A 16,783-nucleotide genomic window follows, 5' to 3' on the forward strand; every position below is an offset into this window, starting at 1 on the left:
CTGTAAGCACATGAATATATATTTAATTTAAAAAAAAAAATTATTATTTTTTTTTTTTACACAGCAGCCAGCAGGGGGCCGGAGCCGAGCCGCTCATTAGATATTCATATATTCACTGTCACTGCACCCGATCGTTATCGGGTGTAGTGAATATACCCGTCCCCTGCTGGCAGGGGGGGGGGGCAGCCTGTGCTGCCTGGCACCCGGGGAGCCCACCTCCCCCCCACATACGCTCTGGGGCAGGCAGAGAGACTTCCATCTCCCTGCCTGCCACCGTCCTAAGGCTCCCTGCGGCATCGACGCAGGAGCACAAATTCGCCAGTCAGGGGCAGCGAGCCCCTGACTCGTTGAATACCGGAGCCGTCGAGGCTCCGGAACGTGGCGGGCAGTGGCGAATGTGCAGCGAATCCTAAACAGCTGCACGTCGCTGGTATTCACATTGAATACCGCCATCTCCTGTACTCACCTAACATTCCTGGTAGTGGCCCTCTTCTACATCCACCTCACACTCATTGTAGTGCCCATCTCCTGTACTCCCCTAACATTCCTGGTAGTGGCCATCTTCTACATCCACCTCACACACCGTGTAGCGCCCATCTCCTGTACGCCCCTAATATTCCCGGTATTGGCCATCTTCTACATCCACCTCACACACATTGTAGTGCCCATCTCCTGTACTCACCTAACATTCCTGGTAGTGGCCATCTTCTACATCCACCTCACACACCGTGTAGCGCCCATCTCCTGTACTCCCCTAATATTCCCGGTAGTGGCCATCTTCTACATCCACCTCACACTCATTGTAGTTCCCATCTCCTGTACTCCCCTAACATTCCTGGTAGTGGCCATCTTCTACATCCACCTCACACATTGTAGTGCCCATCTCCTGTACTCACCTAACATTCCTGGTAGTGCCATCTTCTATATCCACCTCACACACCGTGTAGCGCCCATCTCCTGTACTCCCCTAACATTCCTGGTAGCGCCCATCTCCTGTACTCCCCTAAAATTCCCGGTAGTGGCCATCTTCTACATCCACCTCACACTCATTGTAGTGCCCATCTCCTGTACTCCCCTAACATTCCTGGTAGTGGCCATCTTCTACATCCACCTCACACATTGTAGTGCCCATCTCCTTTACTCACCTAACATTCCTGGTAGTGCCATCTTCTATATCCACCTCACACACCGTGTAGCGCCCATCTCCTGTACTCCCCTAACATTCCTGGTAGTGCCCATCTCCTGTACTCCCCTAACATTCCTGGTAGTGGCCATCTTCTACATCCACCTCACGCTACTTGTAGTGCCCATCTCCTGTACTCACCTAACATTCCTGGTAGTGGCCATTTTCTACATCCACATCACACTTCTGGTTGTGTCTGCTTCTGCAACCTCCACCTAACCGCCCCCACACACATGCACCAATCTCCTGCATACTACCCCCCCCCCCCCCCCAATCTCAGAATACCGGTAGCAAAATATTCAATAGTAAATGGGCCCCTAAATGCCTTATGCAGTAAGAACTAGAAAATAACATAACAAGCTCAAGTTTTAATCAATCCCTTGGCATACTTACCTACCCTCCCGCATTCAGCGGGAGGCTCCCGCTTTCTGCATGAGCCTCCCGCTGACCTGCAATCCTCCTCCATCTTCCCGGTTTTTGGTAATCCCCCAGTGAATTTTGGACTGCGCCTGCATGCGTCCGTAACTGGCGGGGCCTGTATCGGGAAGGTACAGGCGGGCACCGCAGTAGAGATGGGTCGTTCCTGAACGAAGCGTATCTTTTGAACGGATCCCTTTAAAGAACGAGTGGGCCGCCGATCCCAAAAAGGTGAGCCATCTGTCATTTACATACGAAAATGACCCACCCTCCTGCCCGGTGGATACAAACGAAATTAAGTACAGGTGAAATCTCGCGAGAGCTATCGACCTCTCGCGAGATTTTATGCTTTGTTAATATAAAATCAACCCTTTTTCAATGTGAGCCGGTGATCAGCGTGAACGATCCGGATCTTTTTCATTAAATGAACCGTTGGATCCCGGATCGGCTAAGTGATCCGTTTTGCCCATCTCTACACCGCAGGTTTGTTTGAGGTTGCCGAGCTGCTGCTGCTGCTGTTGTTGTCACTGTGTGCACACAGACCGGAAGCAAGTCTGTGCATTGAGGAGTGGAGAGCTAGCAGCCGAGGCTAGCCCCGCCCACCACAGGCTCCATGTGTGTCAGCTCTGCTCTCACAGCTCCTTTGCCTGTGCTGTGCAGTGTGCTGACTTCCTGCACGTCCCTGGAAGGAAGGAAGAACACAGGCATGTGAGTGCTGCGAGTACTGAGGGAATGGGGTCTGTGTATAATGTGTGTAATTGATATAGTGTGTGTGGGTACTCACTGGTTGTAATATGGGGGGGGGGTCGTCTCTGTATAATTTACTTTTGTGTTGTGTGCAATGTGCTGTGTGTATTGAGTATAATATAGGGGGGGGGCTGTGTACTGTGTATAATTTACTAGTGTGCAATGTGCTGTGTGTGATATGGGGCTGCGTATAATGTACTATGTTGTGTGTGTGAATGTACTGGGTGCAATATGGGGGGGGGGGGGGGTTGTATATTGTATTGGGTATTATAACGTACTATGGTGTTGTGTAATATGGGGGGCAGACTTGCCTCCCACTTTTAGCCCAAGTCCCCCGCTGCCCTGCAAATTGAAAGGAAATTGGCTTGAAAGGAAGGCTGGTAGTCCCATGCAGTGGCGTAACTATAGCTCCGCAGCCCCCGCGGGGGGGGGGGGGGGGGGGGGGGGGCGCAGAGAAATTGGGGGCGCCGCCGGGGGGGCTGCGGGGCTATAGTTACCCGCGGTCTGCGTCTCGCCCGGCTCTCTGCCGGGACCTGCCTGACCGACACGGTCCCGGCCGGCTCCTGCTGCAATGAAAACTGACAATTAGAAAATGGCTGCCCCCATACTGCAGACAGTTTTCTGTCTGCAGTATGGGGCAGCCATTTTCTAAGAGTCCGTTTTCATTGTAGCAGCAGGAGCCGACCGGGACCGTGACGGTCAGGAAGGTCCCGACAGAGACGCAGACCGCGGGTAAGAAGGGGGGGCAGGTTAGGTGTGTGTGTGTGGGGGGGGGGGGGCGCCGAATAAACGTGCGGGGGGAGTCCCGTGGGAACAACAGAGCATGTGGCCTTGCCCCAAGTAGTGTGTAACCCGCCTCAAGCAGCGCATCACCCCACTCCAAGCAGTGTGTCTGTTACCATGCTTACATACAGCCCTATCTTGCTCACATCCCTCTCCCCCATCCATGGCACCCCTGACCACCATCCCCACCCACACATGTACCCCTCTCCTTCTCACTTTCCTCATATCCCCCCCTTTCCCCATGGCTAGAGCTGCTGGTTCAACTATTGTAGATGTACATTCTTCATTGCTGTCTCCTCTTCCAGGGCATGACTCTGGCATGAGCACGACCTGACGTCTGACATCGGCAGATCCCCACGGTCACCTCCATGCTGGCCTGGTTAGTGCTCTCAGCTGCTTTCCAATCTCTCTCTCTCTCTCTGTCTCTCTGTCTCCCCCCCCCCCCCCCCCCCCTGACCAGTGTTGCAAGTAAGGGGGTACGGCGTGGTACGGAGTACCTGTAAGAAATATGTTGCAGGTACGCCTGATCCACTGTCATTTCTATTTTCATTTTAAGTCTAAATATAATGCATCCGCAGCCCACCCACCCAGCGTTATGATTGGTGCTGTATGCAGCTACCGGCTACTGCTGATTTAGCCTGTCACACTGACAGGCATCAGCGGTGCTGACAGCATGAAGGAGCAGGCTCCACTATTGTAAGCACAAGCTGCCCGGCTCTCCCCCAAGCAAGAGCTAACCCACCCCCAGTCATTCCCTGTTTCTCATTCCCTGTCTCCTGTGTCCACGCCTCTATTGTCATTTAGTCACTCCTCTAGCTTTGTGTGACCACGCCCCCTGATGACACATGACCATGCCCATTTTTGGTGGAGGCTATCAGTACCACCAAGAAAATTCTACTTGCACCACTGCCCCCGACACCCTCTCTGTCCCACTATCACTGGCACCTTCTGTCTTTCTCCCCCTCTCTCACCGCTTCTCTCTACTCCTGACTCCTATCTATCTATATAAAAACTGGAGGAGGCGCACACCGTAAGCATATATGTTAAAACACTTTACTAAAACTAAAAAGCTCACGTACATTTCAGTTTAGGTACATCGACAACCAGGCGGGCACGAGTCAGCGCCCGCCTGGTTGCCGATGTACCATACGCTGGTGACGGTACTGCTATGTACATATTTTTAAACTGAAATGTACGTCAGCTTTTAAGTTTAATAAAGTGTTATAACATATATGCTTACGGTGTGCGCCTCCTCCATTTATTGCCATGTGATTTTGCCTGGTAGCCGAGAATAGTCTACCCTAAGGAGAAGCGTCTGCACTGCATTCAAAGGCTACTACGACTGTTACAGGCCTGAGTAAAAAGTGGACCTTTTGCGCATTGGAATTCTGGCTGTGTGTGTGTGTGTATATATAGATGCAGAACAATAAGCGGCACTCGGAGACTTGATAGCGGTGAAAAGAATTAGTATATTTTAATCCATGTGCAGATGGGCAACGTTTCAGGGCTCGGGGGCCCTGTCGTCAGGTATATATTATATACCTGATATATTGTATGTGTGTGTGTATATATATATTTATAATTTACCCTCTCTCTCTTCCCCCTCTCTATCCCAGATACCCTCTCTTTCTTACTGCCTCTCTCTATTACCGACACGTCTATCTCAACCCCTTTCTCTTTCCTCTCTCTCTCTCTCTATTCCTGACATCATTTTCTCTCTTCCCTCTCTCTATCTCTGACACCCTCTCTCAGCCCTTTCTGTCTCATCTCACCCCCTACTCTCATCCCTTTTTCATCCCCTCTATCCCCGTCACCTTCTCACTCTCACCCTCCCTCCCTCTCTCTCCCTGATACTCTCTCTCTCTCTCTCTCTCTCTCTCTCTCTCTCTCTCTCTCTCTCTCTCTCTCTCTCTCTCTCTCTCTCTCTCTCTCTCTCTCTCTCTCTCTCTCTCTCTCTCTCTCTCTCTCCCCCTCCCCGACACCCTCTCTTTCTCACCCCCTTCTTTCTCTTACCCCTGTATTCGTTACACCTTCTCTCACTATATATCTATCTGTGACACCTCACGCCCTCACTCTATCCCTGACATTCTATCACCTCCTTTCTTTCTTCCCTCTCACAGCCCCTCTCTCTATCCATGACATCTTCTCTTATCCCATCCCTTACATCATCTGTCACCCCCTTTTTCTCACACCCTCTATCACCCCATTTCTCTCTTCCCTCCCTCTCTCTCTCTCTCTCTCTCTTTCATCCCATTTATCTCATCTCCCGCAATTCTCTATCCTGGGCACTCTCTCTATCACCCCCTCTTTATCTTTGACACTTTCTCACTCTTTCTGTCATTCCCTCACTTTTCCTTACAGCCAAATTCTATCTATCTCTTACACACCCTGACACTCTCATTATCCTCCTTGCATTTCCTTTAAAATACCTGCCCTGTCCCAATCCCCGACATTCATTCTCTCTCTCACTCACTCACTCACTCACTCACTCTCACTCACACATTTTCTCTCTTTCACTTCTCTCTCTTTGTCCCGGATTCTTTCTTCACTTTTATTCTAATAGGGTGGGACCTGCAGAGGAAATGTCTTATTTACAGGCCAGCCACTGGCACGGTCACCACCACAAAAGTGCTAACACACTTAGGGAAAGCTGTACTAAGCTTCAAAAAATTATAAAATACAAAAAAATAAAGTATCAGCTACTTTATCTCTTTCCATTTTATCACTTTTTTGAAGCCTAGTACATCTGGCCCTGAATGTCATGAGGCTGTTTGTTGGCAGCAGTGGCCTCAACCACCCCCCCCCCCCTCCCCCAAAGGTGCCCTGTTTAAAAAAAAAAAAAGTAAGAACATTAAAATGTAAACTTTAAAGTTGCAGTTACCACCAGCGCCGGATTCAAGTCTGTCAAATGTATATGTCACATATACTCTATGTGTATAATGATTTAGGTGTCAGTATTATGCTCTGCTGTGTAATATATGTAGCCCTCCTGTGTTATGACAGTGTGTGGCCCTGCTGTGTAATATAGCTGTGTTGTCTGTGAGTATTCAGTAGACACGCCCATATGTGGAGAGGGACACACCCCCTTAGGTAGAATGTGATACGCCCCCTCAAGAGTGCTCTGCTTGATGCCTTTTAGTGCGATCTATAATCTCCCTGAAACTACTTTTAAAAAGTAGGCAAGTATGACTGCAGGTTGATAGGTTGGTTCGTAGTCAGAGGCGTGGGTTGCTGGATAGATGATCCTTGTTTCCAGAAATTTCTGCCTCTTTCTTCTGGAGTCGTTGGACTGATAAGTCCTCAGACTTACACAGAAATTGTAAAGCATTTCGCTTTTTTCTTTTCTATTCTCGCTTTTTACATGTTTATTCTTACTCAGTTTCTTTGGCACCTGACATTTTCTCCCCTTTTAATAAAGCTCTATTCCCCTTGCTCCTTATAATTCCTTCTTTCTTTCCTCCTTTCCTTTTCACTCTTATCTTAAATGTCTGCTAGGCCCAAACGTTCGGCGGGGGCTCCCGCAAGATATGCAGTGCTTGCTGAGGTGAATGACGCTGGGGTTAGGGCCAGGGCTCCCTCTCCAAGGCGGCGACTCGCCGTGCCTCAGACGGGATCGCCTTCTCCGGCGTCCGCCTCCTCAACCACCCCCCCGAGTCATACCTGGGCGTCGCGGGGTTAATCCTGCGGCGTCCGGCTCTAGGCCTGATACAGCGGAGGGCATTGTCATCATGCGGCGGGGACGGAGCACCGGAGCGCAGGCAGCTGAGCCTGCAGTGAAGGAAGTGTCTTCCGTCCCCGCTCGCGCCATTAGCGGCAAGTCATACCCACCAGACAGCGCGCAGGAGGCAGGCGCCGGCACATACTCAGTGCTGCTCCTGCGCGCCAACCAGTATGCGTCAGAGCTAGCGCCGGGCAGCGGGTCAGAAGGTCCCTAGCTTCCCGGCAGGATATACATTCGGTGGGGGGGGGGGGGGGGTGCAGTGTCAATGAGCACTGGGCGCAGTGCTGCGGTGGCTTCTGTTAGAAGAGGCCGCCGCAGGGGAGTGGACGACATGGTTATCAGTGGCGCTGCTGGCCAGGATCAGCCTGCAGCGCCATCTTGTGGCAGGAGAGGTGCTGCTGGCTATAATCAGCCGGCGGCACCATCTTGTGGTAAAAGGGGTGCAGCTGGCAAAGATCAGCCTGCAGCGCCATCTTGTGGCAGAAGGGATAGTTTATGAGGGAAAGGGAATTGATGGGCCTTAATAATATTACGGGGAGTGACCAATCTAATGTTAACTCCTCTGGGGATTCACAGTCCAGTGGCGATAGTGCATCGGGTGATAATTCAACCCCAGGTGATGGGATCATGGCCTTTCTTGCGGGGCGTGGAACTTCAGGACAGCGCACCTGAGGGTAATTCTTCTTTCAATAGCGCCATTGCGGGTCCTGTCAGAGGTAACGCAAAAAGCAGGCACAGAGATAAAAGGAGGTTGGCTAGGGATGGGGCCCATGCAGATGTTTTGGCAACTGCTTGGCCCGGAGTTCAGCCCGGTAGATTCTATGCTGACGCCGTAAGGGGGACTAGCCAAAATGACAATTTGGTCACAATGGATCTGTCGGTATTGACTTCAGTTTGCACTGCAGTAGTGTCCGCAGTGGCCCCCTTATTAACCACTGGTCCAGGTGGATAAGGGGGTGCTGTATCAACAACTACGGTAGCTTCAGTATCATAAATTATAGCCAGGGTCATAGCGCCGGCTTTAAATTTCGCAGCTCCCAGTCCTTCTGTTCAATCAACAGAAACAACGTTGCAAGGTATTTCCAATGTTGCCATGGTTGTTACCGATCCTTTACCATCAGGTCGGGGATTGTCGCGGAGCAATATGGAAAGAGCATCTGCAAGCCGTCAAGGAGAGGAAGGAGCCGTTGGAGGAGCCACTGGGTCGGGTTCGGGTGAGTCATCAAACGATCCCGATTGGGTCAGTGATGGTGTTGATGGGTCTCATACTGATGGGTCCAGGGGTTCCACTTCATATGTATCTGTGAACCATTCTAAGTCTGCAAAGTATAGGAAAAGAAGGCGTAGGCGTAGAGCTTCTGATTCGTTGCTAGCGTCTACTTCATCGGAGGATATGTCATCTTCCGATGGGGGAGTACGGCGTTCAAAGTGTAAGAGGCGTAGGACGTATCGGTCGCATAGCTCTGGTTCATCAAATGTATCGGTTGAATCCGATACAGTACATTGTGCAAATACCGCTGTAAAGCAGGGTTTGCGGCCAAGGGCTCGCGATAGGATCAGAAAGGGCCACTACGTCGACATTTTTGCCTTAGCAAGCAAAGATAGGAGGGCTTTGCTAGCGGCTAGGAAGAAAAGTCCCTCTAATGATGAGGCTTTTCGGACTTATAATAACTGGATAAGGGGCATACTGGTTTTTGTAGCCTGCTACCTTGAGAGCCATCCGGACGAGTATATGAATCTGGTGCGATACCAGTTTCTTATACATAAACTGTATACATCATACATGGGTTATGCTTGGGGAACCTATGATGAGGAATTAGAAGAAAGCAACAAGGGCGTGAGGTTTACGATTTTGGTAAGAGAGAATCGCCCAAACAACAATAGGGGCAATTCCAGCAAACCTGGTCATGGTAAATGTTTTTCATTTAATAATGGCCAGTGTAATCTGGGCAACAGGTGTCGTTTTCGGCACCTTTGTCTCAGATGTGGCGGGCCTCACCCCATTAAAGACTGCACCAAACCACCTTCAGGGGGAGGGGCACCATCCATACCACGGCAGAGTTGCGGTCCAGCGACACCTGTCATTGGATAGGGCCCCAACCCCTATTTTATTGGACAGGATGTTACCATGGCTTGAACGCTACACTGTCAAGGAGATGGCAGATTTTCTCCGGGCCGGATTTTCTGTAGGTTTTACATTGCCCATTTCAGGCCCCGTTACCACTGGTTCTCGGGGCAACTTGCGTTCAGCCATGGAGCATCGTGATACAATTAAGCAAAAGGTGGATGCCGAAGTTAGATTGGGCCATATGGTGGGCCCATTCCCAACACCGCCAGTGGAGGGACTGATTTTGTCCCCAATTGGGGTTGTACCTAAAAAGTTCAGGGAAAGTTCAGGCTGATTCAGCATCTTTCTTGCCCTAGAGGGACTTCCGTTAATGATGCCATTGCGGAATGGCTATGCCGTGTCAATTATTTGTTATTTGAGGATGCTCTGACAATTGTGCGGCATTTTGGTCACGGTGCCCTCATGTGCAAATTAGATGTGGAGTCAGCTTTCAGGCTTTCACCATTGAATGAATCGGCATTTAAATACATGGGATTTAAGCTTGGCGGGGGCTTCTACATCGATAAGTGTTTACCCATGGGTTGTTCTATATCTTGCGCATATTTCAAGCGTTTCAGTACTTTTTTGTAATGGTGTTTGCGGGATTTGACTGGAATGTCAAGCATCACTCATTATCTGGACGACTTCCTTTTTGTGGGTCCTTCGGATTCTGACTTATGCTTTCCATTGCTAGAATCGGCGCTTAAGCTTTTTGGGGACTTCGGGGATCCTGCAGCTGAGGATAAGACCGAAGGCCCTACTAGGAGCTTAGTGTACCTCGGAATAGAAATTGATTCTGAGGTTGGTTTGTGCAGGCTTCCGTTGGATAAGGTACGTCGTCTACACGACGAGATACTTTATGCCATGGCTGCAGCTAAACTAATACTTAGACAGGCCCAATCTCTATTGGGTCTGTTTAACTTTGCGTGCAGGGTGATACCCATGGGTAAAATTTTCTGTCGAAAGCTTCAGAGAGCTACGGTAGGTGTTCGGAGACTGCATAATTTCCTTCGCTTGTCCACAACATTCCTGGTTGTGCCCATCTTCTACATCCACTTCACACTCCTTGTAGTGCCCATCTCCTGTACTCCCCTAACATTCCTGGTAGTGGCCATCATCTACATCCACCTCACACTCCTTGTAGTGCCCATCTCCTGTACTCACCTAACATTCCTGGTAGTGGCCATCTTCTACATCCACCTCACACATATTGTAGTGCCCATCTCCTGTACTCACCTAACATTCCTGGTAGTGGCCATCTTCTACATCCACCTCACACATATTGTAGTGCCCATCTCCTGTACTCACCTAACATTCCTGGTAGTGGCCATCTTCTACATCCACCTCACACATATTGTAGTGCCCATCTCCTGTACTCACCTAACATTCCTGGTAGTGGCCATCTTCTACATCCACCTCACACATATTGTAGTGCCCATCTCCTGTACTCACCTAACATTCCTGGTAGTGGCCATCTTCTACATCCACCTCACACATATTGTAGTGCCCATCTCCTGTACTCACCTAACATTCCTGGTAGTGGCCATCTTCTACATCCACCTCACACATATTGTAGTGCCCATCTCCTGTACTCACCTAACATTCCTGGTAGTGGCCATCTTCTACATCCACCTCACTCTCCGTGTAGTGCCCATCTACTGTACTCCCCTAACATTCCTGGTAGTGGCCAACTTCTACATCCACCTCACACACCGTGTAGCGCCCATCTCCTGTACTCCCCTAACATTCCTGGTAGTGGCCATCTTCTACATACATCTCACTCTCCGTGTAGCGCCCATCTCCTGTACTCCCCTAACATTCCTGGTAGTGGCCATCTTCTACATACATCTCACACTTCTTGTAGTGCCCATCTCCTGTACTCCCCTAAAATTCCTGGTAGTGCCCATCTCCTGTACTCCCCTAACATTCCTGGTAGTGGCCATCTTCTACATCCACCTCACACTCCTTGTAGTGCCCATCTCCTTCACTCCCCTAACATTCCTGGTAGTGGCCATTTTCTACATCCACCTCACACTCATTGTAGCGTCCATTTCCTGTACTCCCCTAATATTCCTGGTAGTGGCCATCTTCTACATCCACCTCACACTCATTGTAGCGCCCATCTCCTGTACTCACCTAACATTCCTGGTAGTGGATATCTTCTACATCCACCTCACACTCATTGTAGTGCCCATCTGCTGTACTCCCCTAACATTCCTGGTAGTGGCCATTTTCTACATCCACCTCACACTCCTTGTAGCGCCCATCTCCTTTACTGCCCTAACATTCCTGGTTGTGCCCATCTTCTACATCCACCTCACACTCATTGTAGCGTCCATTTCCTGTACTCCCCTAATATTCCTGGTAGTGGCCATCTTCTACATCCACCTCACACTCATTGTAGCGCCCATTTCCTGTACTCCCCTAATATTCCTGGTAGTGCCCATCTTCTACATCCACCTCACACTCATTGTAGTGCCCATCTCCTGTACTGACCTAATATTCCTGGTAGTGGCCATCTTCTACATCCACCTCATACTCATTGTAGTGCCCATCTCCTGTACTCCCCTAGCATTCGTGGTACCTAAAAAAAAGTTCAGGGAAAGTTCAGGCTGATTCAGCATCTTTCTTGCCCTAGAGGGACTTCCGTTAATGAAGCCATTGCGGAATGGCTATGCCGTGTCAATTATTTGTTATTTGAGGATGCTCTGACAATTGTGCGGCGTTTTGGTCACGGTGCCCTCATGTGCAAGTTAGATGTGGAGTCAGCTTTCAGGCTTTCACCATTGAATGAATCGGCATTTAATTACATGGCATTTAAGCTTGGCGGGGGCTTTTACATCGATAAGTGTTTACCCATGGGTTGTTCTATATCTTGCGCATATTTCGAGCGTTTCAGTACTTTTTTGCAATGGTGTTTGCGGGATTTGACTGGAACGTCAAGCATCACTCATTATCTGGACGACTTCCTTTTTGTGGGTCCTTCGGATTCTGACTTATGCTTTCCATTGCTAGAATCAGCGCTTAAGCTTTTTGGGGACTTCGGGGTTCCTGCAGCTGAGGATAAGACCGAAGGCCCTACTAGGAGCTTAGTGTACCTCGGAATAGAAATTGATTCTGAGGTTGGTTTGTGCAGGCTTCCGTTGGATAAGGTACATCGTCTACACGACGAGATACTTTATGCCATGGCTGCAGCTAAACTAATACTTAGACAGGCCCAATCTCTATTGGGTCTGTTTAACTTTGCGTGCAGAGTGATACCCATGGGTAAAATTTTCTGTCGAAAGCTTCAGAGAGCTACGGTAGGTGTTCGGAGACTGCATAATTTCCTTCGCTTGTCCACAACATTCCTGGTTGTGCCCATCTTCTACATCCACTTCACACTCCTTGTAGTGCCCATCTCCTGTACTCCCCTAACATTCCTGGTAGTGGCCATCATCTACATCCACCTCACACTCCTTGTAGTGCCCATCTCCTGTACTCACCTAACATTCCTGGTAGTGGCCATCTTCTACATCCACCTCACACATATTGTAGTGCCCATCTCCTGTACTCACCTAACATTCCTGGTAGTGGCCATCTTCTACATCCACCTCACACATATTGTAGTGCCCATCTCTCCTGTACTCACCTAACATTTTTTCTGTCGAAAGCTTCAGAGAGCTACCGTAGGTGTTCGGAGACTGCATAATTTCCTTCGCTTGTCCTCAGAAATGAAGCGGGATTTGAAGGTGTGGGAAATGTTTGGTACTCTTTACCTAGCACGGCGCCCATCGCGGCCATCGCATGCACTAAAAAACGGGTGCGACGCGATGCCCGCGATTTCCCATAGGGAACAATGTTAAAAGTGTGATTGGACGCGATTTTACTGTTCAATGCCTCAATGCCCGCGATTTTTCCATAGGAAACAATGTTAAATAGGCCACAGAGCCCAAATAGTCCCCCTGAAGTCTGAAATGGCCCCCACAATTGTTAACGCCACCCCACGATCAACGTGAACCCGAAGCGTGGCGAGCGGCGGCGGTACGCGTCCTCCGACCTTTTCATACCCCCACTATCCACGTCGGCGTGGAGTTGAGAATAGAATAGTGTGGCGAGCCCGAAGCGTGGCGAGGGGACGCGGATACCTGTGAAGCCCGCGAAGGGACGCGTTTACCTGTGAAGGTATCCGCGTCCCCTCACGGGGCTCGCCACGCTTCGGGCACGGTGGCTCGCTGCGCTCGCCACACTATTCTATTCTCAACTCCACGCCGACGTGGATAGTGGGGGTATGAAAAGGTCGGAGGACGCGTACCGCCGCCCCTCGCGGGCTCGCTGCGCTCGCCACGCTTTGGGTTCACGTTGATCATGGGGTGGCGTTAACAATTGTGGGGGCCATTTCAGACTTCAGGGGGACTATTAGGGCTCTGTGGCCCATTTAACATTGTTTCCTATGGAAAAATCGCGGCCATTGAGGCATTGAACACTAAAATTGCGTCCAATCACACTTTTAACATTGATCCCTATGGGAAATCGCGATTTTTTACCCCCGATGACCGCGATGGACATCGTGGGCGCCGTGCTAGGTAAAGAGTACCAAATGTTTTTAGCGGATTTTAATGGGATTTGCATCTGGCAAGCACCAGCTGTTGCAAATTCTATCTAACTGTTCACCCCGGGGTTTGGGGCTTTCTTTGCGGGTCGATGGTGCTCGGAGAAATGGCCGGAACAGTGGGTCCTAGGTGGTTTAGTAAAAAATATGCTGTTGTTGGAAATCTTTCCAATAATGGTTGCCTTGGAACTCTGGTCCGGTGAGTTGCGGAACAGGGAAGTGGTCTAATTTAGGGGTAGTGCACGCTATAAGTCGACAAAAGTCAACTTTGTTGCCTGTACTGCGCATATTGGCGCGTATAGTTATGCTTTGCTTGGTGTACAACATTACGTTGCGAGCCAAGCACGTGCCCGGAGTACAGAATGAAGTAGCAGATGCACTGTCTTGTTTTGAGTGGGAACGTTTTAGGCAACTTGTGCCTTCCGCCCAGATGTCAGGTGATCAGTGTCCATCTTTTCTATGGCAGGTGCCAGAGGAGGGGAAGAAGAATTGTCCCTGTGGTCGCTAGCGCCGGCTACTTTCAGGGCGTATCTGGCCTCCTGGGAGCTCTGGAACGCATTCGCACTCGAACAGAGTGGTGGAGGTAAGAGCCTTAAGAAGCTTATTCTTACCTTTGTTTGGAATTTGTACTCCGAAGGAAAATCCCAGAGTTTTGTCGGGCGCTCTTTAGCAGGTATATTGTTCTTTTTACGTCTTGGTGGGCAGAGAGAGACATTACAAAGTCTTTCGTCCTTTCCAGGATGCTAAAGGAATGGGCCCGAACTCATCCGGTATTACCGGATAGGAGACGGCCGGTTGACGCCGGCCTATTGCGTCAAATCTTTAAATCTCTAAGAGTTATTTGCTCTACGGATCATGAGGTACGGCTGTTCAGGCTGGCTTATGCTACGGCTTTTCATGGGGCGTTCAGAGTGGGAGAGCTGGTGTCAGCAACCAGGACAGCGGTCTCTCCCATGATGCTACGCCACGTCGACGTGCGACACGACAGTTTGTGGTGCAAGATTCAGCGCTCTAAGACTGAGATAGTTGGCAGGGGAAATTGGGTACATTTGGGTCGGAGCGGCGATCGGCCGGATTTGGCCGGTGGCGGCTGCTGGGGCTTATTTGGATTCTCGACCACAATTGTCTGGTGCCTGGTTGATGCATATTGACGGGTCACCTCTTACTAAATTTCAATTTGGGTCAGTTTTCAAGTGCTGCTTTTTGCACCTGGGTCTTTCTCCAGCTGACTTTGGGACACACTCATTCCGCATCGGCGCCGCTTCGGCTGCGGCGGGTTAGTCCCAGGTCGACAAACGAGCACTCAGGAGATCGAGGTCTGGTGCGTTTCGTCGATACATCAGGCCTACATCGACCAGTGAGCCCATTTTGAGGATTAGCCGCTCGCTCAAACGCGCTTTAGCATTTGGGGGGCCTTGAGGAATTTTTTGTGTTATCACCAGTCTTAAATTTGGCTATTGCCAGCTGGTGGAAGATTTGTGTTTTTTGCCTCAAGTCAAATCGGGCGACCCACTACCCTCCCCAACCCCCTTTGGTGTAAAAAGCTAGAACTTAAACTTGTAGAAGTCCCAGGGGATTTAAATTAGGTTTTAAATAGGTCACATGAATCACCTCCTTTTTAGTCAAATCTCAATCTAATATAGTAATCTAAAATCATCTTTAAGGGAATTCCCGGGTTATGTTCCCCCCTTTATCATCCGTACACTTTTACTAATGTTTTCTATTGTTTTGAATTGCAGGTCACCGGTTGGATACCAATATAATTTGGATAGTTGGCCATTCCTTCATATATTGGTTATCACTGTCTTCAGTGACCACGGATGTCGAGCGTTTCCCTGAAGCACACCTCATCCGATGGTTGGGGCGTAGGGGTATGAGGTGGTCGTCACTACGTGGCCTGCTTGAAGAGTCAGTTAAGCTTTTTGGGTACCCCCTTTTTGTAATCATTCATCTGGGGGGCAAAGATTTAACATACGATTCTGGTCTCAACATTCGTTTTGAGATTAAGAATGTGTTGTTAGACTTAATCAGGGAGTGGCGCTTCTGTAGATTCTTCTGGTCCGAAATAATTCCCAGGAGGTTCTGGAGGGACGCCATTAGTCCAGGGGCCATCGACTTAGTTAGAAGGAGGATCAACTCCGTGGTCGGCAGAGCAATAGTTCCGGAAGGTGGGATCGTCATCAGGCATGAGGCCTTTTCCTTTAGGAATGACACTCTGTATCAGTCAGATGGAGTGCATCTCTCTTTGGTAGGGATGGACTTGTTCTTTCAAGACATGATGGATGCATTGAGGACGATAGATTGTTAGACTTTGTTAGAGGCGAGCTCTGGCCTAGTGTTATATGTGAGGTCAGGGGCAGAGGCAGATGGTCAACCCCTGGCCTTAAGGGCAGATGGCCCTTTGGGAAGTCCGCATATAATTTTTCCTGTTGCCAAGGACGCTGGCAATAGGCCAGTCCTAGGGAAAAGGGCAGTAGGCCCTTAGATCCCAAGTTTATTATTTTCATTAATTTGTTATTTTACTAGCAGATGTGATTTTATTGCTATGCACCGTTCCTTACCCGCCACCTTAGTTAGAGCAGGGATGTAAATTTCAGTTAGATTCAAATAGGCCGCCCTGCTCAAAATAAATAAGCCGTCCCCTTTAAGTCCAATTCAGTTGTCGGTGTCGTTATTGTATAGATAAGTGGTGTAAGTGTGGATGAATGCAATGCCTGTGTGAAGTTTATGAAAGTCTTCAGTCTGACAATTTGTACACTAATTACAATAATTAGAATGTCTGGAGCAATAGAAAGAGCCGTCTCATAAGGAAGGAGAATCACGCAGTAACAGATACGTGTTTACATGATGACCCGCAGACTGTAGAAATATAGCCTTTGGCACAGCAGCAGGTGTGGAATACTGAAATGTAATAGTAAAATCTAATTATACAGTGAGTTATGGCGTAGAGGTACAGATGTGTCCTCAGACATCGCTGCTGCAGTCCCAGTAAGCAGTAGTTCTGGTGTATAGGGCCTGATTCAGAGATTATTACTGACATGCGAATTGGCAGATCGAGCGCTTTCTGGGAGTGTCACAACAATGCAGGAGTGCTCTGGCTTCAATCAGCCTGTCTCTGTCGCAGAGTTGCGGAAGGTTCAGACTAAAGGTGGCCATACACACGCAGATTTATCTTTAGATCTGTCTGGTTGGAACAAAAACATGGTTATGGATGAGAGCAAATGACAGTTGACC

General features: G+C 49.4%; 1 protein-coding gene across 6 annotated transcripts in view; it reads left to right on the forward strand.

Annotated features, from left to right (window-relative positions):
• LOC146020957 (uncharacterized) overlaps positions 1-16,203 on the forward strand; it is a 30,856-nt gene extending 14,653 nt beyond the window's left edge. Inside the window, exons 1-5 of one of the 6 annotated variants that reach the window (XM_083154673.1) lie at positions 1,959-2,083; positions 3,436-3,509; positions 7,973-8,065; positions 14,016-14,132; positions 15,289-16,203. In XM_083154673.1, the coding sequence (XP_083010799.1) occupies positions 3,499-3,509; positions 7,973-8,065; positions 14,016-14,132; positions 15,289-15,388 (321 nt within the window). In that variant the 5' untranslated portion in view covers positions 1,959-2,083; positions 3,436-3,498 and the 3' untranslated portion in view covers positions 15,389-16,203. The other 5 variants (XM_083154671.1, XM_083154672.1, XM_083154670.1 and 2 more) reach the window with 5 other exon arrangements.
• The last annotated feature ends 580 nt before the right edge of the window (positions 16,204-16,783 follow it).

This window comes from Crinia signifera, chromosome 7, assembly GCF_055691185.1.
Source record: "Crinia signifera chromosome 7, ASM5569118v1, whole genome shotgun sequence".
Lineage (NCBI taxonomy): Eukaryota > Metazoa > Chordata > Amphibia > Anura > Myobatrachidae > Crinia > Crinia signifera.